This window comes from Taudactylus pleione, unplaced genomic scaffold (assembly GCF_031769625.1).
Source record: "Taudactylus pleione unplaced genomic scaffold, aTauple2 ptg000579l, whole genome shotgun sequence".
Lineage (NCBI taxonomy): Eukaryota > Metazoa > Chordata > Amphibia > Anura > Myobatrachidae > Taudactylus > Taudactylus pleione.
The window spans coordinates 3614438-3639471 of NW_028284981.1; the positions used below are offsets into that span (position 1 = coordinate 3614438).

At 45.4% G+C, this 25034-nt stretch overlaps 1 protein-coding gene across 2 annotated transcripts; it reads left to right on the forward strand.

The window, feature by feature from the left end:
• Positions 1-24: 24 nt before the first annotated feature.
• Positions 25-20928, forward strand: SMC1A (structural maintenance of chromosomes 1A). Of its 2 annotated transcripts, none has more exons than XM_088453384.1 (25): positions 25-270; positions 4225-4413; positions 5344-5456; positions 5619-5822; positions 6346-6584; positions 6781-7039; positions 7144-7284; positions 7386-7468; positions 8548-8755; positions 9511-9696; positions 9803-9982; positions 11074-11220; positions 11333-11470; positions 11967-12083; positions 12167-12273; positions 13259-13400; positions 14749-14894; positions 16089-16242; positions 16618-16728; positions 16816-16972; positions 17623-17777; positions 17864-18015; positions 18471-18540; positions 19943-20053; positions 20796-20928. In XM_088453384.1, exons 1-25 carry the CDS (start codon positions 162-164, stop codon positions 20877-20879), a joined length of 3702 nt encoding a protein of 1233 aa, XP_088309510.1. In that variant the 5' UTR covers positions 25-161; the 3' UTR covers positions 20880-20928. The 2 variants fall into 2 exon arrangements, with proteins under 2 accessions (XP_088309510.1, XP_088309511.1); XM_088453385.1 differs by having other exon boundaries at positions 16630-16728.
• Positions 20929-25034: the final 4106 nt, after the last annotated feature.

A 25034-nucleotide genomic window follows, 5' to 3' on the forward strand; every position in this document is an offset into this window, starting at 1 on the left:
CCCCCCCCTGAGCTGTCCGGCGACGTCACTGGTAGGCGCGCGCTGCCCGACGCTCGGAGAATTGGCGGATTTCGGGTCCCGTCTCTCGCTAGCACCGGAGGAGGCGGCGGTGGTTACCGGGAAGTTTCCCCTGTGGTAGGGGCACACGGGCCGCCGCCATCATGGGTTTCCTGAAGTTAATTGAAATTGAGAACTTCAAGTCGTACAAGGGCCGGCAGATCATCGGGCCCTTCCGCAGGTTCACCGCCATCATCGGCCCCAATGGATCCGGTGAGTCCCCGCAGCAGAGCTGACTGACATGGGGCACACTGGGGGAGCGGGAGAGAGATGCAGAAATCAGCTGCTTTGGAGCTGGTCCCTGCTTTTCCCTGCCAAGCTTTCAGTTATCCCTATTTTTCTGGGGCAGTCCCAGGTTTAAAGAGATGCCCCTGGGAGCGTGGGGAATTTTATTTATTACCACTTATTTATATAGTGCAAATATTCCGCAGCGCTGTACGCAGAATATCTGGCCAATCACCATCAGTCCCTGCCCCAGAGGAGCTGCATGTTTTGGATGGTTCTCACATTAAGGACCTGATTTTAAGTCGCCCTCAGCAGCGTCTGTTGGCAGTCGCCAATCTGCGATTTTATGAAAATGCAGCTACAAGCTGCTTCCCTTGTGTTACCCGTATGGCCGAATGCGCCCATGCACGCTGCTGTACAGATGCATGCGTCTTTATACGCCACCATCGGTTGCGCTATCAAAACTTGCACCTGCCCTATGCAGGGGCAGTTTCTCCGTCTGACCATGGCCTGCGGCTCTGAACGCGTCTGCTTGCATTGACACGCCCCCGAAACACTCCCACTATGCGCCCAAACAGCCCATTTTTGCATTCGTTTTCCATCCACCGGCCCTGGAGCGCCTATCACTTTTACATTACATTTCTGGTACCGTACATCTACAACGCATGCACTGTAGGAATGTGTGGAAATTTTGGACTTTGTAGGTATGGCCTCTTTCACAGCCTGTGTCCATGATAAATCATTTCTTATTACTGCTGTATATGGCAATAAGAACTGTAAAGTTTTGTTTTTTTAGGGGAAAAATGCCAGTCCTGATACAGGTCTTATTACTTTGTTCATCTCTGTTAATCTTGTCCCCAAGTGATGCTTCTAGGGCTAGCTGCCCACCAGGTCTGAATTCTTTTATGATAAGGGATGTGGGTTAGTAGATGGACAAGCGACACCATTTGGTCGACAGTTAATAGGTAGAATAGGTGCAAAAGGTTAACACACAAAGAGCTGGATGGATGTAGGTCGATTAGATACAAAAGTTCAAATCAAAAAATGATTTGACAATTTTTGGCTGAGCCTTATGCTGCCCATCCACTAGGCGATTATACCGAGCGATAACGACGGTCGTTATCGCTCCATCGCTTGGTAATCGCCCACAAATCGGGCAGTAAAAGATTAAAAACGACCAGCGATGCACGCACCCGCTGGTCGTTTTTAACATCAGTCATCGCCCGAACATGATGGTCAACCTGACGACCGCCGTCAGGTTGCTATGTTCGGGGATGAACCTTCAGTGTATGCAGTTCACCCCGCTGGAGACGACGGCGTCGTAATTGTGCCTTCGTCTTCCGCATCGCCTAGTGGATGGGCAGCTTAACCTTCTAGTAAAAACAAAAAAAGGCCATGTTGCAGCCATGTTTGTGTCAAACATTTACACGTCGACCTACAACCATTTTGACCTTTAGTATCTTTCAACCTCTTGACACTGTCGACCTATTGACCGTTGACCTCTGGTGTCGACCCATTGCTTGTCGAACTTTCATCCTCCAACAAGTGAGCGTTTGGTTTGGAAAGCCGTTTTCACACCATCCATTTGTTGGTGCAAGTTGTTAGTAACCTCGTATCCGATTCTGCAAAGTACAGGAAACCACGGCATGGACTGGTAGAAGGAGAATCAGTTTAGTTATAGGTTCCAAACGTGGTCCTCAAGGCTCCCCAACAGTTAAGGTTTTAGAGAGATCCATGGTTGAGCACAGGTGGTTAAATCAAATTGACTGAGGTACTAATTAAGTCACCTGTGCTCAAACAAGGATATCTCTGAAACCTGAACTGTTGGTGATCCTTGAGGACTGAGTTTGAGAACCTCCGATTTAGCTGCAGCATTTTAAATTTATTGAGGATGAAAGACAAGTCAAGGCCCCCATACATCAGAGATGGATTGCAGCAATCGTGCAATTTGCAATCGATTGTGTATAAAAATCTGCAATGTATGGGCTTCACAGATCGCAGATTGCAACCAAAAAGTGATTGTAATTGTTTAATCTGATTGTCCAACATGTTGGATTTCACAGATCGATTGGGGCTGTAGATTGCTAGTGTATGGACATGATCAGCAGATTTGCAGACCGTTTCTAGCAAAATGATGGGCCTTTCAAGATTGCTATATCTGTGTTTGCTGCAATCGATTTGCAAATCACTGAAAAAGATCTGTAGTGTATGGGCGCAGATTGCTCGATTGGGAAATCCTAAGATCAGGCAATAAATCTTCAAATTGTTCAATTGTGGTTTTCAGATTGCTGATGTATGGGGGCCTTTAGACAGACCAGTAAGAAGGGCTATTGCAATAGTCACTGTGGGAGGTTATTTGCAGTGTATTGTGCAATGTATTGTGTTATTAAATGGATGTAATGGGATTTGGAGACCGATTGGGTTTGAAATGCACAGGAGGATATATTCGAATCAAGGATGACACCTGGAGTATTTTTCTTCAAATATGTGTCTTGTTTGCATCACTGTGACAACGGTACAATGCAAGGGTACACTGACTACTGGCCCTGGCATATTGTCTACTTCAATGCACAGCTAACTCGCAAATCTGGGTAACAAAAAAAGGCGAAAGACTGAGTTTTGATACGATTGACCGCACCACGCATAGTGCCACGTGTCGTTATGCTGAATCTGCGGCTTTTTACCAATTTCTTTGCAACAAAAGTACAAATCTAGTATCCCTGGTGCACTGTAAGTGACTTTGTATGCGGCTATGGCCCGTATTGAATTTGGAGCAAAAAGTCAGAGGCCGGACTTTTCGCTGTCTTTGCGGGAAAAGTATCGCGCGTATCCCCGTATTCAATTAAAAATCGGCGAAAACGGGACGCGGCGAAACTCAAACAGGTGAAAAGTCCAGTCGTTTTTGGGGAAATCAGCCTGACAGCCCCCAAAAGATGCTCTGACATCGGGGTTCACTATGGGTACCCCCGGTTAGCCCTGCTGAAGGTATTTGGGGTCTTTGAATGTTCTCAATAGGTGCTATTTAGCATCTGTCAGCAAGTGGTGAATAGCATTTTCCAACTTTTTTGGGGAAAGTATTTCCATCAAATTTGGGGTACATGAAAATGGGTGCAAGCATATTTTAAAGTTGCTAAAGTCAAGCATTAAAAAGCGCCAAAAACGCACCTTCAGCAAACGCCCGCAATCAAAAATACACCTCTCCCATACTTCCAGACCCCCCAAAGGCTATTTCGCTAGTTTTTGAATTTGTACCCCCAGTTAGATTTTTTTTTCCGCCACTTTTGGAAAGTGCTTTTTTGGGGTGTCCTTTGTGGGATGTTTTGCGTTTTTTGACTCAGCGTCAGGGGGGGGGGCATCCACAGGGTGCAGGCTGGTTCCGGCAACGTTGCACCCCAAAACTCCAATTCTGCACTTTTTTTCCTCCGGGTGTTCATAGGCGAAATTTTTAGCCTATTGCATTGCGTTATCGTGCTGGCGAAAAAACGCTGAAATTGAATACGGGGATAACTTAAATCGGCGAAAATTACGTCATCGGCAAAAAAGTTTTGCCAAAAACGGCTTTTCACTTCTAATTGAATACGGCAGATAAGGTGTAAAAATTCAGGAGACTGTACGAGAATCGCCTTATAGCACAGAACGCTAGGCGAATGAGGACACATCTTAAAATCCTCTTTCCCCCGCACACAGGATGTTAGGATTCTGGCTTCATACAATTTCTCCCGATTTTCTTTTGCTATTATTTTCCTGAGACAGCTGCTCATCATGAAAGTGCGCGAGATGTGAGAGGATTTACTTGACGTTTACAGTATCGGTTCCTGACTGCATTAGAGCCAGCTGCCATCCACCACTATATTGGAATCATTTACTGTAGACATTTTGCTCCTCTGTGAAGGTAATTTTAGTGGTTCCAGTACTTTTACTTATTTTTTTTTTTAATTTTAGGGAAGTCAAATCTTATGGACGCTATCAGTTTTGTGCTGGGGGAGAAAACGAGCAATTTGAGAGTGAAGACCCTTCGAGACCTTATTCATGGAGCGCCTGTGGGGAAGCCCGCAGCCAACCGTGCCTTTGTGAGCATGGTCTACGAAGAGGACCTCGAGGTTGAGAAGATCTTTTCAAGACATATCATTGGTAATATATTGGTAGAGTGCCGTCGTGTGTCTTTCAGGTTACCCATGAGGATGCTTTCGTTTATGGAGGAACCGCCACCGACATTTGTAGCGCAGTTTTCACATACATAGCAGCACGGAATTGTGAAAAAAAATCTTTGTTTGCAAGGCCAAATGCAATAGCCTGTGATATCGGCAAGATAGTCACTAGATTTAAAGCGGCAATTAGTTTAAAGGCAAAACCAACCTATTTTTGCCTTTAAACTGATTGCCGCCTTAAATCTAGTGACCATGTCACCGGAATCGTGCTACCTCCTGCAAATTGTAGGATTTTTATATTTGGCCTTACATGTAGGACATTTTACTGACTTTAGAAGATAAGGTAATTAAAAGGGCATCAGATGTATTATGTATTAAGTAATTTTATGAAGCACTCACATGTTACATAGCACTTTACAGAGCATATTTCAGTCATTCACATCAGTCCCTGTCCAGCGGAGCTTACAATCTATATTACCTACATGTACACACACAAATATACACTACAGTTATTTTTTTGTATTAACGGCCAACTAACCTACCAGCATGTTGTTTGGAGTATGGGAGGAAAGTGGTGCAGCTGGAGGAAATCCATGCATGCAGGGGAGAACATACAAACACCACACAGATCGGCCATGATCGTGGTTTAAACCCATGACCTTAGTGCTGTGACGCAGTGATGCTAGCCACTACGCCAATCATGCTGCCCATTTGTGATCATTCAAATGATACCCAGCTGGGAATGATGAAATATCCGCTTTTGCTGCCCTATTTAATTGTAGGCTGCTGTTTTTTACATAAGGACTGTGGGAATGTGTTCATCACAAATATGCGAATACTTTCTTTATAGCAAGAGAGAAAACGTTTCATTGTTATTATTTCTGCCGTGTTTAAAATGTCTGTTTCCTGCTAGGTGGCTCCTCTGAGTACAGAATCAACGGCAAAGTGGTCCAACTAGCAGAATATAGCGAAGCACTAGAGAAGTTGGGGATCCTCATAAAAGCCAGGAACTTCTTGGTTTTTCAGGTACGATTTTCCTGGGTTTGTGCACCCTTTTTATAAAGGAATAGTTATAAAAGCAGATCCTGCTAAATAAAACAGAAATGTCAAATTCAGAGGAACACTGCCCAAAATACCACCTCCAACCTCTGGCTAGTGGTGTTTTAATAAAGCTCCTTTTACCTATAGGGGGCAGTAGAGTCCATTGCTATGAAGAACCCCAAGGAGCGCACAGCTTTGTTTGAGGAGATCAGCAGGTCGGGGGAGCTGGCGCAGGAATACGACAAACGGAAGAAGGAGATGGTCAAGGCGGAGGAAGACACACAGTTCAATTATCACCGCAAGAAGAACATTGCCGCCGAGAGAAAGGAAGCCAAACAAGAGAAGGAGGAGGTTGGTAATAGCTGTTTTGGGTTTCACCTCAGTGTGGACCTGAAACCTTGTTTTTTTTTGTGCTTGACTACGTAGCGTTCTCGCCCACGTTGGCTTCATCCAGCGCACACAGCAAGCTAGTCATGAGAATTTGCTGTGATATAACCGCACTGCTCTCGTGCAGTTTGGAGGAGGTGTATGCAGTCCGCAATAGTTATGTCGACATGAGAATGGCGGCATGGCTGTAATGTCGGTATTGCCCATGTCGGTGCTCCACATATCCAGGCATATTCATTGTCGACATCGTGATGTCGACATGACTACATCCCGATTGTAAGAAGCCTGCCCAGGAGTGGTAACAGTGCTGAATTGGTGCTGTGAATAAAATATCTGTCCCTAGTGAGCAGTTTACCAGGTGTACCAAGTTGTACTACTTTGCAGGTCCAGTAAGCTTTCAATTCGGCAGGAGTCGAAACCTAAAGAGTCAAATGCCGTTTCTTTGTGGTAAGGGACAGGTCCGTTAACCTGGGCTCTCTCTACACAGGCAGAACGGTACCAACGCCTGAAGGATGAGGTGGCCCGAGCCCAGATCCAGCTGCAGCTCTTCAAGCTCTACCACAACGAGTCTGAGATTGAGAAGCTGAACAAGGAGCTGTCCTCCAAGAACAAGGAGATCGATAAGGACAAGAAGCACATGGACAAAGTGGAAGAACAGCTGAAGGATAAGAAAAAGGAGCTGGGCAAGATGATGCGAGAGCAGCAGTCCATTGAGAAAGAGATCAAGTAAGTGACCGTGCCTCGCAACAAACGAGCAGCGCTTCCATAAGCGTATGATGTCTGCTGGGGGTCACTGGCGCAGCATTTGTAAGTGGTCTTTACTATTTTGTGTCATATGTGCCGATTTTGTCTACGAAGGTGTCCACTTTTCCTAAACGGTTACTTCTAACTAATGTGTACTGTCCCCCCTTCCGTTCAATAGAGAAAAGGATGCAGACCTGAATCAGAAGCGCCCACAGTACATCAAAGCAAAGGAGAACACTTCTCACAAGATCAAGAAGCTGGAAGCAGCCAAGAAATCCCTCATGAACGCTCAGAAGCAGTACAAGAAGCGCAAAGGAGACATGGACGAGCTGGAGAAGGAGATGCTGTCCGTGGAGAAGGCCAGGCAGGAGTTTGAGGAAAGGATGGAGGAGGAGAGCCAGAGCCAAGGTCGGGATCTTACGCTGGAAGAAAACCAGGTAAAGGCACCACCACCAGCCTTGCGCTGCCTCTAGGTGTCCCTCAGTCCTATTGAGAGATTGTATTTTTTGCACCTCCTATCAATTTTTAATTTTTTTTCCAGGTCAAGAAATATCACCGCCTAAAAGAGGAGGCCAGCAAAAGGGCCGCCACACTCGCCCAAGAGCTGGAAAAATTCAACCGAGACCAGAAGGCCGACCAAGATCGCCTCGATCTGGAGGAGAGGAAGAAAGTGGAGACGGAAGTATGAGCGCAAACTAATTTTTATTTCTTTGTATAAAGAAAGAGCGATTGACTTGTATAGCTTTGCGGTTTGATCCTTGTTTTATTTGTCTTTTAATTCAGGCGAAAATCAAACAGAAGCTGCGTGAAATAGAGGAAAACCAGAAGAGGATTGAAAAGCTGGAGGAATATATAGCAACCAGCAAGTATGTAGAATTACCTGTCTCATATATTATTAATAGTAATTGGCTGCTGCTCTGTTCCGAGCACAGTTAGGTAGTATGGACAATCGTGTCATTGTGTAGATCAGTGATAGGCAACGCTTTTCTCTTTGGGTGCCAGACGTTTAACATTACAAGCTAAAAAGTTTCCGTAGTGCCACCACCATTGCAGCATACACATGTACTTGCAGAATTAATAGATGGCTAATTCTTCTCTGTCCTTCCTTATTTAAAGTTAGTTTGCTCAGGTCAGGCTGATCATTTTGTGGTCTGAAAACCGCGATAAAGCTTCAGGATTTTGTGCTGCTGTTCGGCTGTGAACAGGAGTAACTGGCAGGGTTCGCTCACCAGAGGCCCAGGCTTCACTGGGTATGCAGGCCACGCTTTAGCTCTTCAGTTTGGAGAGAGTCTAGAAAGATCACCCCTATTCGGGCAGGAGGGGGAGAAGCATGCCTATTAGGAGAGGGGGCATCTGAAAACATGTCACCTTGCTTTGCCTCTAAGCTGCCATACTTTCATGATCTATGAATTTACACATCTTTAGTGAAGTTGACAATGAAAAATGTTAGTGCAACATTCTTCCTAACATATTTATTTATTATTATTATTTATTTATTACCAGTTATTTATATATAGCGCACAGATATTCTGCAGCGCTTTACAGAGAATATTTGGCCATTCACATCAGTCCCTGCCCCAGTGGAGCTTACAATCTATGTTCCTTATCACATACTCACACACATACACACTAGGGTTAATTTTGTTGGAGCCAATTAACCTACCAGTATATTTTTGGAGTGTGGGAGGAAACCGGAGCACCCGGAGGAAACCCACACAAGCACAGGGAGAATATACAAACTCCACACAGTTAAGGACCGTGGTGGGAATCGAACCCACAACCTCAGTGCTGTGAGGCAGTAATGCTAACCATTACTTGTCTGTGCTGCCTAGATTATATGAGGGCCCTGATTGTGTGAGGAAGCTGAATCTATTCCTTTACCCCTTCACCCTATGTTTAGCCCATGTTTTGACGTAACACAATGGTTGTTATCCCTGTAATGCAGACAGTCCTTGGAAGAGCAAAAAAACCTGGAGGAAACCTTAACCGAGGAGGTGGAAATGGCTAAGAGGCGCATCGACGAGATTAACAAAGAGCTGAACCAAGTCATGGAGCAGCTGGGCGATGCCAGGATTGATCGTCAGGAGAACAGCCGCCAGCAGCGCAAAGCTGAGATCATGGAGAGCATTAAGAGGCTGTACCCTGGTTCTGTGGTGAGTGGTGGTGTAGCCGGCAGTGCAGGCTGATGAGCGATTTTATATGGTGATGTGGTGAGTGGTGTAGTAGCCGGCAGTGCAGGCTGATGAGCGATTTTATATGGTGATGTGGTGAGTGGTGTAGTAGCCGGCAGTGCAGGCTGATGAGCGATTTTATATGGTGATGTGGTGAGTGGTGGTGTAGCCGGCAGTGCAGGCTGATGAGCAGTTTATATGGTGATGTGGTGAGTGGTGGTGTAGCCGACAGTGCAGGCTGATGAGCGGTTTATATGGTGATGTGGTGGTGTAGCCGGCAGTGCAGGCTGATGAGCGATTTTATATGGTGATGTGGTGAGTGGTATTGTAGCTGGCAGTGCAGGCTGATGAGCGGTTTATATGGTGATGTGAGGACATTACTGACCCACTGGGGGTGATTCTATTGAGTTCTAGGCGGCTACTTTTTGGGGGGTGCCTGACGGAGCAATTCAATTGTTTAATTTGGGCGCGATAGGCGCCGACATTTCTGCTCGTAGTCTCAGAAGGGTGCAAGCAAAAATGTGCGATAAACCCGTGGTTTAGGGTGTCCTAACCAGCACATTAGACGTGTAGCTGCTTAACCCGGTCTAATTGGGCGTGAAGACCGTGATCATTTAATGGGCGTCCAGAACAATTGAATTGCGACACTGGGCGCCCATTAATTATCGCAGCCCTATGGCAGGTCTGCTGTATCATTACATCTGTATGCTAAGGTGTCATCATTTATCCTCCGTCAGTATGGCCGCTTGATTGACCTGTGCCAGCCCACGCAGAAGAAGTACCAGATTGCCGTTACCAAGGTGCTTGGAAAAAACATGGATGCCATTATTGTTGACTCTGAGAAGACTGGAAGAGACTGCATCCAGTATATCAAGGAGCAGCGAGGAGAGCCCGAGACCTTCCTCCCCCTGGATTACCTGGAGGTATTAGCGCGTTGCTGCTTCTTGGTGTCTGATCATAGCCTAACTTTCTGGCCATTTCTGTCAAACTTGCTCATCATCTACCATGTTCATTTGTGCCCTTGTACAGGTAAAACCCACCGACGAGAAACTGCGTGAGCTGAAGGGGGCTAAGCTGGTGATTGACGTAATCCGCTACGAGCCGCCGCACATTAAGAAGGCCCTGCAGTACGCATGCGGTAACGCCTTGGTCTGTGATAATGTGGAAGATGCTCGCAGGATAGCCTTTGGAGGACATCAGAGGCACAAAGTAAGTATTCAATCCGTGAACATAGAATTGATGGGTGGGCGGGGTATCGGATGCGACCACGCCAAGCTGAGCTTTACTAGACACAGAAGCGACTGGTCAGAAACACCCACTGCTGGGAGAGAATCTAGAAGCGATATACAGTATATGATGGCGTTGAGGAAGCAATGCAACTGCTTGTGTCTGGAGAAGAAACAAACTGATGTGCCCAAATTTTGCACATTAGATGTGCAATACTGTGGCTTTGCCCCAACCTGTTTTCCATCTATGGATGGACCACATGGCCTCAGAAGAACGCTGGTTTCTGGGCTACTTCCAGTAGTTTTTTGACCACCACCTGGTACAACTTCTAACTGAGGAGACAAGTATGTTGAACAAAACATACAGGGGATGTCCATGCCAGCCTTCAAGGGGCAGTCATTGGGTCCCAACAATGCTGCCGAAATGCTAGAGTGCGTCTCTCTTCTAGTGCCGAAAGGCTTGGTTCACAAACCGCTGCTGTAATGTGCTGGTCAAAGAGAAATCAATGGCAAAACCATTCTGGGGATAAGTGATGTCAAATGGATGCTTTAATGTTGATAAAAATATGTCTACATTTGCTAATAATCATACTAATATCTGAAAAATATGCCCCATTTATTCCTACATTTGCCGAAATTCTGACCCTGGAATAAACTGTCTCCGTTGACGAAACTGAAGCAGCAAGACAGAGGACGTCTACATTTTGTCATGTAGTCTACAACTTGGACCCTTGTGTTAGTTGACAGCCCACAGGCTGTGATTGACTATCTTCTGGCAAAGGGTGGGGTAGACCATACAGATCCACACAATACAAACTATCTCATGAGCCGAAAAAAGGACAGAAAATGTTATAACAAAATATTTGCCCATTTATTGGACCAGTGAGTTTGTTGGGGCAGTTTTACTATCTGTACGGTGACTATCGGTGGTGGTTTGTATTAAGGAAGATATGTTTTACTCTTTAATTATACAATTGCGTAATGGTTTCCTTTCTCGGCTCTAAGTGTTTGCTATTTGCTTGTATACAGCTGAACTATATTTCTGAAGCCACAAATTGTTTTCCCCACTTACAGACAGTCGCTCTGGACGGAACCTTGTTCCAGAAGTCGGGAGTCATCTCTGGGGGTGCCAGTGACTTAAAGGCCAAGGCCAGAAGATGGGATGAAAAAGCAGTGGATAAGCTCAAGGAAAAGAAGGAACGCCTAACGGAGGAGCTTAAGGTGAGCTGGGCGCCATGTGTAGATATTACAAATGTCTCTCCAGTTAGCAGTCGTGTAACGAAACAATTCAAGAGTGTGACTGCAAAGCTAACACCGTCTCTCTTCCTTACAGGAGCAAATGAAAGCCAAGCGCAAGGAGGCCGAGCTGAGGCAGGTCCAGTCCCAGGCTCATGGCCTGCAGATGAGGCTTAAATATTCCCAGAGTGACCTGGAGCAGACCAAAACCCGCCACTTGGCAATGAACATGCAGGTACCTGTCAGCAAATAAAAAGCAGCGTTATTCTTGACTGCTTAGGGACAAACCAGTTTATCCATGTCAACTCGGACTACTAATGGTAGCCATCCCTTAAGGTGACATTTTCCTCCTTCGGTCTGGGGGCCACCAGAGGGAGGAGGAGGCGGCAGGGTGCTCCGTTCCCTCACTAGACTTCTATGGACATTTTACCTAACGTGACGCCATTTATTAACGGTGAGAGGTCCCTGCCATGGTTGCCCAAGAGGGAGGGCCCTTTTTCCCGTTCTCCCCTCCCCGCTCTGTTGGTGCGCTCCCTAGTTTAGGTTGACCGACATATCATTCCGTCGGTGGTGCCGTTGGCCACGGTACAGGATCGCTTAGTGTGAACCCGGCATAAGTAATAATAGATCTCTCCCCCTTTGATAAAGTAATGGGATTTCTGATACGTTGGTTATTGATGCTATCGATGTGTGTACGGGGAGATACAGGGCTGCTTCTTTCTCTTACCCAGGAAAAATCCAAGCTGGAGAGTGAGCTGGCCAACTTCAGCCCGCGCATCAACGACATAAAACGGATAATACAGAGCCGTGACCGGGAAATGAAGGATCTGAAGGAAAAGATGAATGTGGTGAGTAGTTGGCACTAAGCGGGCACTAGTCATACACAAGTCAGCATTAATGACTGATAGTAATACACGCCTGTGCCCTTCAGGTGGAAGATGAGGTGTTTGAAGAGTTCTGCCAGGAGATCGGAGTGCGCAACATCAGAGAGTTTGAAGAGGAGAAAGTGAAGAGACAGAATGAGATCGCCAAGAAGAGGTATTCCATGGCATTATCCACAGATCACTGTCTAATCTACAGCTGGGATCGGGTCTGAATCATACAACGTTTGCATTTTTATTGCAATGTAGTTTCAAGCTTCATATAGAAATGACACCGGTCTCTATCCTATATGGCACAGGTTCTCAAAATCTGTTCTCAGGACCCCCAAACAGTGCATGTTTTCCAGGTCTCCTCACAGAATCACAAGGGAAATAATTAGATCCACCTGTGGATCTTTTAAAATGTGTCAAATGAATATGTGAGTAATGAAAACACCTGTGCGCCTGCTTGGTGACCTGCAAAACGTGACCTGTGTGGGCTGTCCCCAGTTTAAGGACAACTGCTGTATGGTGTTCTTCTATAGTTGTGCTCTATCGCTGACGTCCTTAGCTCTAAGCAAACCAGAGATGAGCGATAAGACCTAGCGGCGGCTTGTACCCTTCTAGATGAGGGGGCTGCCCGCTGTGCTGCAGTCCAGACTATCGGAGTTCAGGACTGCCCTTGTTGCGCCACCTGCAAGGTCTACTGCATTGGCGTAAAGCATCTGGCAGGAGCTGGGACCAGTGCATGTGCACAAATATGACAGAATCACCGGCCGCTAGAGACTACATAGGCGGCAGGTTCTAGAAGCCGCGTAGGGCAGATGGAAAGACAGGGGAGTGTCTTCCCGCTGGGAGAACTCTCTCTGTTAATCATATTCCAGACTGGCCGTCCCAGGGGGAGAAAACACCTCTCCCTGAGACTTGCCTGTTCCTGTGTGTGATTAGCGGTGGCGGATGTTATTGTTATTTGGGGGGTGGAGTGCTGCACCCTCAGGTAAAATTTACCACTGGGTAAGACCCAGGGGTCAGCAACCAGCAGTATGTTTCGGATTAACGCTAACAATCTGCCATTCCTCTTGCCATTGTAACGACAATTGCTTGCTACCTGCAATGTAACATTGTCCAGGATCGGGGTAAATAATTATTTTGTGCCTCTGCAGGCTCGAGTTTGAGAACCAAAAGACCCGTCTGGGCATTCAGCTGGACTATGAGAAGAATCAGCTGAAAGAGGACCAAGGGAAAGTGCAAACCTGGGAGCAGTCTGTAAAGAAGGATGAAAATGAGATAGAGAAACTCAAAAAGGTAAGCATGAATTTTTTATGCTCCGGTTTGCACCGTGTTTGAGGGTTAACTGTGTCTTGATAAACTGTTCAGTCGTTTTTGATCTACAATGAATGGCCAGCTAAAAGGTTATACCTATCAACTATTCAATGAAACGCGGAGCAAGAATTGGGAAGGCTAAAGGATCTATGACTTGGTTTGGGAGGGTAGGGGGCACACACATGCCAGCGTGATCATATCTGAAATAGCAATACTTTCACTCTGCTGTGTCACGTATGTGTATACATCAGGCCTGGCCAACCTGTGGCTCCAGCTGTTGTGAAGCTACAAGTACCAGCATATCCTACCACTGAATAACTTAAGGCTTGGAATACAGAGTCCAAGAAGACTTTAGAGTCCCTACCTTTTACATGAAATGTCTTATTCCGGCAGAACTGGATCATTAGCCAAGCCACGGGACGTGGGATCTCCAGCTTGGCCATTAATGCACCAAAAGCGAGATGCCCCAGGTTTTGGTTCTTTTTATTCTACAGGAAAAACATTGTTCTCCCCAGTATCAATTCCAGGGGTCTGAGTTGCGCTGTGCTTTCGAGGCAGAGCGCAGTTTGGACGGCAGGAACATTGCCGAGAACGGGTGTGGATTAACAGACAGTAAAAAGGTAGACATTGTGTAGATAGATACCAGATGTTAGACAGTCAACCGGTCGACTGGGACAAAAGGTCGACACACTAAATGTCGACATGTAAGAAGGTCGACAGGCTCAAAAGGACAACATGAAAATGGTCGACACAAAAAAAATGGTCGCCACTTTTTATTTTTAGCCTTAATCTTCACCCTAACTCTCCCCTTGGTGCCTTGCCCTAACCTTCGGGGTAAGTACCTGATCCTAACCTTCCCTTCTAGTGCCTAACCCTAAACTTCCCTCCTGGTCCTTAACCTTCGGGGTAAGTGCCTAACCTGTTGTTGGCCAAACATACCAGGATATGCTGGAATTTCTCGCCATGTATAACTTGGAGAAGAAGGGACATATGAATGCTAATTAAGGTTATTAGGAGTTGATAGCAGCATATTAAAACGAGGGTTTTTAGGCTAGGGCCAGTCTGCTTGGTGGGTGGGTAACGTATGGAAACCGTTTATATTACAGGAAAGTTTATAGAACAGTCCACCGGCAGAGGTGTAGGAGTCATTTATTAAAAGATTATGAAATCACAGGGGATAAGCCGCATTTTTTTAGGACTTTAACAAATATTCTCCTGTAATTTATCATATTGGTTGCATTTATGTTCGTTAGACATGAAAGTCCTGTATGGGCCATGTTCAAACAGACGGGAGGGCACACACTAATATCAGTCTTCTGATGAACTCTAGGAGGAGCAGAGGCACATGAAGATCATCGATGAGACGATGGCTCAGCTGCAAGATCTGAAAAACCAGCACTTGGCCAAAAAGTCAGAAGTCAATGACAAGAACCATCAAATGGAGGAGATCCGCAAGAAGCTAGGGGGCGCCAACAAGTCAGTATGGACTTATAATGTCTTGGTACTACACACACTTTAGTCTTGTGCAAGGAAAAGTTATGTCATCTAGTAAAATAAGCAGATATTGAGGACTACAGAAGTGTATTCATCCCCTGTGAAATCCGTTTCATTTCCAGTTTAGGGCATTTGTTTTATTGGCAATTGTTCATTGTGTTTGAGGTCTTAATCTCAACCATACATAAGTTTAGCCAGTATGATCTCCCCCAATTAGCCGGGTGACATCGTTCCGGTGTCTTGGACTCTTGCCGTTTTGTATATCGCTCCCATTGTACTTCAGCCACCATTGGTTCTTCCTGCCAGGAAGTAGATATTGAGGCTTGGCAGCAGAATGAATATTTCATGTATAGATGGGGGTAATCTTACCATCCTGCCACCATGCTGCTAGCTGAGAGGAGAGTCACTACTGGCTGATCAAGTTTATGCTTTTGAGTTTGTTAAATACATTTGCTAATATATAACAAAAAAAAATAAATGAAATGCCTATCATGCATAAAGAAGGCCGGTCATAATAAACTAATAAGTTCTGATTCTGCTAGTATCTAAAGAGGCTTTGTCTTCTGGCCCTGATGTTAGGAAGATAAATGGGGACAGTCCATACTGTCTTGTGCATGTAAGGCCTTTCCAGACATAGCTGTGTCCAGTACCAACAGATGCTTGCCCATCTTTACCGGTATAGGACATCACCGTCATACACGCCGCGTCGCCCAATTAGAAAATTAGTCGATATATTAGATCTAATTATAAATGTAGATGTATGTGGCTTAAGTGTACATTGAAATCACTGATTTGTAAAACATTATTCCTCATACACACAATTTTCCACTAGGGGGCAGATTTGCTTAGACACGGTTTGTCAAAGCAATAGGAATAGATGCCAAACCAGCCTAGTTTAGCATTGATTATATACAGTACTATTGTCAGTCACCTGCATACTATCTATAATCTGGGTAGCTATAGTAAATGGGTAGAATGTTACTGTGATTTTAGTTTTGCACACAACAACGAAGGTGACTGTACACAGTGACGGGAAAGAAATACAGCTGTATAATTACATCCTGTGTGTCCTGGGCCGGATTGCCCTGTCTCGCTGGCTTTGCCTTGTCTACCATATGGCTGATAAATGCTGCAGGCTTGAGAAGAGGCTTCATTGCACTTTGCTGCTTCTTTCAGGGAGATGACGCATCTACAGAAGGAAGTCACTGCCATTGAGACCAAGCTGGAGCAGAAGCGCAGCGATCGCCACAACTTGTTGCAGGCCTGCAAGATGCAAGATATCAAGTTACCGCTGTCTAAAGGCACCATGGATGACATCAGCCAAGAAGAGGTGAGAAATTGAGGGAAGGATCATTCAGACCAGGGGGGGAGGTTCAACATGCGGCCCTCCAGCTGCTGTGGAACTACACCTCCCAGCATGCCTTGCTGCACTTTAAGCATGCCCTAATAGCAAACACTGTGGCAGGGCATGCTGGGATATGCTGGAGGGCCTGATGTTGAACTCCCCTGGTTCAGACTTAGACAGGGGAGATCTGTTAGTGACTTCCTGATGGTGACCTATTGGGGTCTGTATACGCTGAGTCTAGCTATGGACAAAGCACCACTGATGGCTCTGCAGCAATGCTCTATGATTGTCACATGGTTGGGGGAAATGTATCCAACAAATGGTTTAAACATTAAGAATGAGTTTAGAACACGCTTACAGGGCGGCTCCCAGGCAGAGGAATCGGTGGGCAGCTCTCAGAGAACCTCCACAGTGTATGCGCGGGAAGCTTTGATCGAAATAGACTACAGCGAGCTCTCCGAGGACCTAAAGGTAAGTCGCTGGTTTTGTCTGCTTGGGGGGGAAGGGGGATTTCTGACGTTGCGTTGCTGAGACACTAATCCTTTATGGCTGTGGCAGGAGGCGGTGGCAGACGACGACATCAAGCAGGAAATGCATGCGCTGCAGCAGAAGCTGAACGAGCAGCAGAGTGTTCTGCAACGTATCTCTGCCCCCAACATGAAGGCCATGGAGAAACTGGAGAGCGTCAGGGACAAGTTCCAGGAGACATCGGACGGTGAGTGGGGTTGGAGTAAAACGCCAGTGCTGAATAAGAATGTAGGACGCTGGGGATTCATGGCCTGTTTTCAAGATGGCACATTTGTACAAACAGAACTGCTATCATTTTAAGACCAAACTCTGGAAGCGGCAGACATTAAGGCCTCACCTCGGGGAGATTTCCCCCTCCCAAAATTCCTGTTTTGGCAGATGCTATTTTATATAAAGGATATGCTGGGTCCCCTCGGGCTGCCCCTGCTATACTCCGCCCCTCTCCCTCTGTCTGCTGCACCAATCTGATGCTTCTGTCCTGCCCTGTCCCCTGCTATACTCCGCCCCTCTCCCTCTATCTGCTGCACCAATCTGATGCTTCTGCCCTGCTCCTTGCTATACTACACCCCTCTCTGCCCCCTGCTCTGTCCCACCCCGCCCCCTGCTCTTTCCCATCTGTCGGCTTCTCTGTCCGCCCCCGCCCCCTTGTTCTGTCCCACCTCTGTCCACTTCTCTGTCTCACACCGCCTCCTGTTCTTTCCCATCTCGCCCCCCGCTCTGTCCGACAAGGTTGCATGTTCCAATTCTCTTAATCCTTTGTTACTTGTATTCACTGAACTGAAATAGTATGTTAATGTATATGATTAATAAGTAATAGTAATACATTTTCTGTTGCAGAGTTTGAAGCTGCTCGTAAACGAGCTAAGAAAGCCAAGCAGGCCTTTGAGCAAACGAAAAAGGAGAGGTTTGACCGGTTTAACGCCTGCTTCGAGTCTGTGGCAACGAATATCGATGAGATCTACAAAGCCCTGTCTAGAAATAGCAGCGCCCAGGTAATAAATCCAGTCACTGCAAGTACAGTGTATGAGCCTCAGTCCATCCTTCACCTGGCTCTTAACGATTCCTCTAACAAATGCAGGCTTTCCTGGGACCAGAGAACCCAGAAGAACCCTACCTGGATGGGATCAATTACAACTGTGTGGCTCCTGGGAAACGGTTTCGGCCCATGGACAACCTGTCTGGAGGAGAGAAAACTGTAGCGGCGCTCGCTTTGCTCTTTGCAATCCATAGGTAAGGGTACAAAACAAATATGAACCCAAAGTCTCCAACTTGAATCTAAATCAAGATTCCAGCCTGATCCCGATTCCGGCCGTGGCTGAGCTGTATTGGGTACAGCCACCTGGCCTTCTGTCCATAGCTTTAATAAGTTTTCGTGTGTTTTGCGTTGGTTTTGGTTGGTAGAAATGACGCACACTGTTTTGTAATTTGTACCTTTTAAGCACATACAAGGATAGTTAGATCTTAGTTTAGTTGTTTGGGGATGTGTAAAAGATGTATTAGAGGTAGAGAAGTTACTTTACATAAGGGTAATAGCCAGTCTAGTATCGGGAGACCAAATACCTCTGGGCTTCAGCACAGTTGTGCCATGTGGTCAAATAGGCTTTGTATAGTAATCTCTTAAAACACTGGGTTTTTATTGTGTTAGGATATATTCTCATACATCCGCTTTTATATTAAATCCCTAGTTACAAGCCATCCCCCTTCTTCGTGCTGGATGAAATAGATGCTGCCTTGGATAACACAAACATAGGGAAGGTGAGTAAATGAGGGTACTCCTATCTTTGCTCCTATTATAATAGCTGCATGTATATCAGCTGGACCTACAGAGATCACTCCCAAAGCCCCGGCTGCAAGTCACTTGTTTCTGTATGCCTTACTATTTTATGGTCATTACTTCCTTTTGTCACTAATACCCATTTCAGACAGAGAGTTGGACCCGGGATATTGCCGTGACAAGCCAGGCCAACCCCCGGGTCCATTCTCTGTGTATAAGGGTCTACCCGGATCCAAAGTCCTGGTTGCTACCAGGGTTACTCCCGGGACTGACCCAGGTAGCCTGCGGTATGAAAGGTGCGACGTGGGTCATGTCTAAAATGAACTAATTGGTGGCTGTGGAGCACTTTTCATGACCTCATTGTTGTGTGCCCCAAAAAAAGTCTATTATTGTTTTACAGGGCTGACACGGGTTCAGTGTGTTCAGTGTGAATGGGGTCAACCCGGGAATAACCTGGGACCAAGGTGCAGTTTAAAAGGGCTATAGGAGCTGTGATCCAGGTTCAACCCGCGTTCAATAACTGGGTAAAAGCAGGGTCGAAGCCCCCGCTTCTGTCTGACAGGGGTAATAGGCGATAATGTATCTGTACCTTAGTAGTGCCGATGAAATGGAGATTATAATGGTTCATTACTTTTAACATAGAGAACTATTTATCTTATACCATTGTGGAATCAAACTAAGATCTAGGATATGGGGAAAAAAACACTGCTAATGGAAAAAGTGTATTATGTCACATACGTAAATTAATAAATAGAAATAAGACTTGCAGGCTAAGATATACAACCCCAAGATCTATCATTCCTTACATTGTGTTTGTTTGTTTTTAGAGGAGGGGGGGGAGAGAGAGAGAGTTATGTTTTTTAATTTTATACTTGGTGCCAGTAGTTTTTAATGTATTCTTTTGTGCTATGGACCGTTTTGAATTTTAAATGCAGCAGCCGGGTTAGTAGTGTCCATTCTAAAGTGTCCATTCTAAAGTGTCCATTCTAAAGTGTCCATTCTAAAGTGGCACTCGCAGATATGCTGGGCTCCCCCCATGCTTTCCCTGCAGTGTGAACAGGAGCCGTCTGCAACTTTTCTTCCCTACGGAACACTATGGCCCAGGGGTGGTGATGGCCCCCAGTAGGCTGATTCAGCGGGACACCACCATAAGGGCAGGTGGCATTTTAGCATTTTTAAATCTGGCAGGGAGCTGTGACCTGCTAAAACCGACTACCAGGAACACTAGCTTAGCGCCTTCCTCTTTAGAGCTCAATCACTTTTTTTGTGTAACATTAGTATAATTCCTTTGTATTGGGTCCTGTAGCTGAGCAAAATAATTTCTTCTCGATTGACTTATACACTGACGCAATTGCCCTAATAATATTGATGTTTCCTTCGTAGGTGGCCAACTACATTAAGGAGCAGTCCATGACCAACTTCCAGGCAATTGTCATCTCCCTTAAGGAGGAGTTTTACACCAAGGCAGAGAGCCTGGTCGGGGTGTATCCCGAGGTATGTACACAGCAGTTGTAAAGGGAGACTTGTGTCTGTGATCTGTGGTTGGCAGCAAGGCCGCCTATACACTGGAAAGTTACTGATTTGAGGGATTTAGTTTATCCTTTCGCTGAGAACTAGCATTGTCAGGGATATTGTATCACTGAATGGCTTTGTCTGCTGAGTGCAAACAACTATTTACTAGATCACAGGTTCTCAAACTCTATCCTCAGGACCCCCAAACAGTGCATGTTTTCCAGGTCTCCTCCCAGAATCACAATTGAAATAATTAGCTCCAGCAGTGGAACTTTTAAAATGTGTCAGTGAGTAATGAATACACCTGTGCACCTGCTGGGTGACCTGGAAAATGTGAACTGTGTGGGGTCCTAAGGACCGAGTTTGAGAACCTCCTGTACTAGATAATGACCCTCAAATCCTTCCAGCAACATTGAAATTAATTGTAGGAACGGTGTAAATCTGATATACTTGAGCGAAGCCGCTTGTCTATTGCATGACTCTCTGTATTATGCGGATGGAATGTGCTACATGCTCACAGTTTGGATGCTATTCATAAAAGACTATAGTGGTGGGATATTTTATAATGGGTTTGACATCGTATTGATGTGATGTTTTCATGTATTGGATATGGAGCAGCATTTTAGGAGACCCCTAACAACACTTTTAGTACATAGACATTGAAGATCCACGACAATAGTTAGACTGTCCAGGACTATAAACCTTTATTCTTTTGTCTTTGCAGCAAGGAGATTGCGTCATCAGCAAAGTTTTAACATTTGACCTCACAAAGTACCCAGATGCCAACCCGAATCCCAATGAGCAGTAGTGGGTCGTCTTGTGTTTGATGGGGTGTGTTATTTTGGCTGGGTGAGGACGACACTCCTTCAGTTATTTCTGTGCTTAGCCGAGGAGCAGCCATGACTAGGATGGAGCTTTTTAACTTATCATGACATTTCAAGAGACCTCCCTGATCCAGGGAGTTTGTACACGGACACACTTGGGAACAAGCTGAGGGCAAACCGGAAAGGACCCAAAGCTGATGCCGTACTACCCCCCCCCAATGCCTTCTGCGTTATTGTCAACCATGGTGTAATTATCCGATTTTAGTTATTTTGGTGTGTGTTTTTTTTTTTTCTTCTTTTCATTTTTGTCCTTTTTTATATACTTTCTCAGACTTGTGGCATTGTCTTTAGCTCTTCATGTTTTTAGGAGGTTGTTGCTTTTTAAAGTTTTAATAATGTCTACGCTGGCTTTTCATTTTATTGTTTTATTTGTTTTTAAAGCTCTAAATTGTTTTGTGAAATAAAAAATGTTTTACAATTTACAAAAGTGTCTCTTAATATATCCTGGCTCCTTCGTCTAAATTTATATGGGCACAATTGGTGTATATACTGTCATTTTAAAGATTACATTCTCTTTCCAAACTGTGTTTTTACTTATTAGGATACTGTATAAATAACAATCAACTAGTCCTCAATACACCCGAACATTGGACACATTCGATCTGTGACACTCAAAGGATTTTACTTTGTCGTGTTTTCGAAATAAACCATGAAGCAGCCATGTATGTACGTCAGAACGGTTTCCATATCCAGGGAAGACACTGAACAAGTATATGGCTACAAAGCAAAGTACCCTGAAGTGAAACCCCCTTCTCTCCAAAAACACTTGCCTATGCCAATTAGAATATGAGCTCACATTTGCCCACCTTATGTCCCTGCTCTATGTATGTCCTCTTTCCCCCACTAGCTGGCGCTGTAGAGTACTTTGGTGCCTTACAAATCAATAACTATAAGGAACCCCTACCAGCCTTGTTCTCCTTATCCCTGAAGGTGCCTACACACGTGGCGATATTTTGGTGATTCCAACGCATTGGAACGACAGATCGTGCAAAATATGCCCAAATCGTGAGTCCCCAATCACGATGCGATGCACTTTTCCGCAGGTCGCACAACGCATCTTCAGATCTGCCGTGCTGTAGGGCAGATCTGCCAATCTCAAGTCACGATGCGCTGGATAGTTAGGAGGCACGACAGATCATGTGTCAAATTGGCAGCTTTTTCAGACCAAATCGTGCCCACGACTGTCGGGGAGAGTTCAGGGGGAAATCGTACACATCGTGGGATTGTAAGCACATCGCTGTGTGTGTAGGTACCTTAAGATTGGATAAAAGGAAGGTACCTTAGCTCTTTTCCTTAAATATTTAAGCTATTCAATTTGATCATCCCTATCTAGGGTACAATTTTGTTGATGCCTTAAAAACTGACTCTTGGGGATTAACCACAGCCATGAGTGCTTGTGGCCCCTATGTATTCATGTGCATATTTGCTGCCTTACTATGGACTGTTACTGATTGCACATCTTCTATATAAAATTCATGGGTCTGTTTCTCTGTCCTCTTATGCATTTGAACAGCACTGCACCGATTTGGGTTGAAACCAATGCGAGTTTGATCCTAGCCAGGTTTTAGGGGGTTAGGGTCCCGATCTGACCTCTCAGGGGTGTATGCTGGGCAGAACTTTGACCTGAGGAGTCTATTCTGGGCCTTCCACTAGATGGATTTGGATGAAACCCTTGCAGAGGGGGTGGCATTTGGTCTGGGAGTGATTGGAGTCCCAGTCGGGCCTCACAGCGGAGTGCGTCGGGCAGCACTTTGACCCAGGGAGCCTGTTTTTCTCGATTTTTAGATGTTCTTCAGATTTGCCAATTATTATTATTAAAAAAAAAATTGTAGGGCTTTATAATCAAGCTTTACAAAAATTAATATGGGGCGGTAAACTCCCTAAAATCTCACTGTTTAAATGACAACAACAAACGCATTTGGGTTGTATTCATTTACCATGTGTTTTAGACAATGCGTGTTGGCGTCTAATTATAGGATAGCAATGGGTTGGATTAAGGGCACTAATACATATTCTATGAAACAAGCTTTCAGTCCAAATTGTAATTTAGTATCTCTTACATGCACATCCATTAGTGTTCCCTGATGAAATTTAAGATAATATTTTAATATATACAACATGTAAAGTTAGATCGCGGTTAAATCTATCTCAATCTTCATCATTGTTTTTGCCATTAAGGGGTTATCCTTTGTCACCTGGAAGATCTTGCATAGATTGTTGTAGATGCATACTAATGCTTTATGTCCTATTTATCAATTTTGTGCAAGAGAGTAATTTACAACCACTCGTGAGATCTCAGTTACAGGAGAAATTTCCTATAATGCCTAATCCATTATTCCCGTTCTTGCCAGCCATGAGTTCTATTCATACAATATTGCAGGGTCTTTCTAAAGAGGATTTGAGTTGGGGTCTAGATGGTGCGTTACGTCGGGGAATACAGGGCTCACCTCCATCGGGATCTCCGCTGTTCGGCCTGGCGGCGTTGGGATTTCGTACAAGAGCCCGGCGGTCATTCATACCGATCCCAGATGAACAATTAGTCTCTGTATCATATGCATTTATTACATAGAGCATATTATAATCCCAAATAAAAATATATTACAGGTCACGTCTCCTATATCCAAACTGCTTGGGACCAGGGGGTATTTTTGGGATATTTGCATACCATAATGAAAAATCTTAAGGTATGGGACCCAAAGTTAAACACAGAATGCATTTGTTTTATATACACCTTATACACACAGCCTGCAGGTAATCTTATAGAAGTATTCGCGATGCAACCAATTCCAATTACCATGTCCCAGAGGCAGACATCTGTCATTGTTTATAGGGGTGTCCACAGATTCAGGACTTTTTTTTTGGTGGGGGGGGGGGATTAAATTGTTGTGTTAGAGAGGTTTTAAATCTTTCACAATTACTAAAAAACAGGCTTTTTGGAATAATATATTGAGAAATTTCCACTCCGAGATTAACGAAAGGAAATCGACTGCTTATTAAATTGGCCGAGTCAGCAAAAAAACTATTTTATCGCAATGGATAGAACAATGTTAACGCTCGTTAATGTCCTAGAATATTATAATATTTATGATGGATTGGAGGGAAGCATCAATAAATTAAGAAGGCTGCACTGAAATTTTTTTTTAGTATTTGGTTACCTTATATTCTTACCTTATGTTTAACGGTTAAAGATACTCTTAGGTTTTTTTTTCTTGTGGATGGGCAGCCTGGAGGTAGGTCCAAGTATTGCTGGATTCTGTCTTTTGTACGGAACTTGTCTCTTGCTGGTAAGTCTAGAAACTTGCTGCCACTGAGGCTAAGAGGGCTGAACGTTCTCCAATGTCCTGGGGGCAATTGAGCGATGCGCTAAGCTCTCCATTCTGGCCTGAGGGTCTGCCAACAATGAAAAGGATACTCGTCACCAATTGTAGCTGTGTCGGCCTTAGGGCCTGATTCAGACCCGCTCGCAAGCACTATGCGCTCGCGAGCGGGTCGATGTTAGGCCACCGCACATGTGTACGCCGGAGCCAGCTCCGACGTGTGCATGCGCGAGACCAGGCTAGCGATGGGCGCTCCGGGTCTCGCACCAAAAGGGGGGCGGCTGTCGATTTTGATCGACAGCTCGCACAGTTTTGGAGGCGTGGCTTCACAAACGGAGGCGTTCCCATGCGAACGCCTGCTGTTTGTGGGCGGCCCCACTGACATCACCAGTGATGTCAGTTAGAGAGCTTCCGGCTCTATTAGAGCCAGAAGCTCTCTGGGGCTTGCGGCCACGAGACCCTACCACAAGGGTCTCGTCGCAAGCCCGATGGTCTTGACCATCGCGACCATCATCCTGGCCGCTCGCTATAGCTGTGGGTGGTTACCCACAGCTATGCGAGCGCCCAGGAAGCCGCTCCAAAAAAAAAAACGCCCTGATTCAGAGCGAGCCCTCTTTCAGAGCGTCCGGCTCTGAATCAGGGCCTCAGTTCTCCTTATTTGCCCCACTGAAATCTAGACAATGCGGCAATGACATTATAGACCCTGGGAGCATGTTGGTCTGAGAAGATGCTGAGCAACAGGCAGAGAAAAACCAAGTGCAC

What these genes read in the sequence shown, in the direction of transcription:
- SMC1A (XM_088453384.1), top strand. Translation starts at nt 162, where the DNA reads ATGGGTTTCCTGAAGTTAATTGAAATTGAGAACTTCAAGTCGTACAAG. An exon ending in GGAACTTCTTGGTTTTTCAG is followed by an intron (nt 5,457 to 5,618) that starts GTACGATTTTCC and finishes TTTTACCTATAG; the next exon opens with GGGGCAGTAGAGTCCATTGC. An exon ending in TGGTCGGGGTGTATCCCGAG is followed by an intron (nt 20,054 to 20,795) that starts GTATGTACACAG and finishes TTGTCTTTGCAG; the next exon opens with CAAGGAGATTGCGTCATCAG.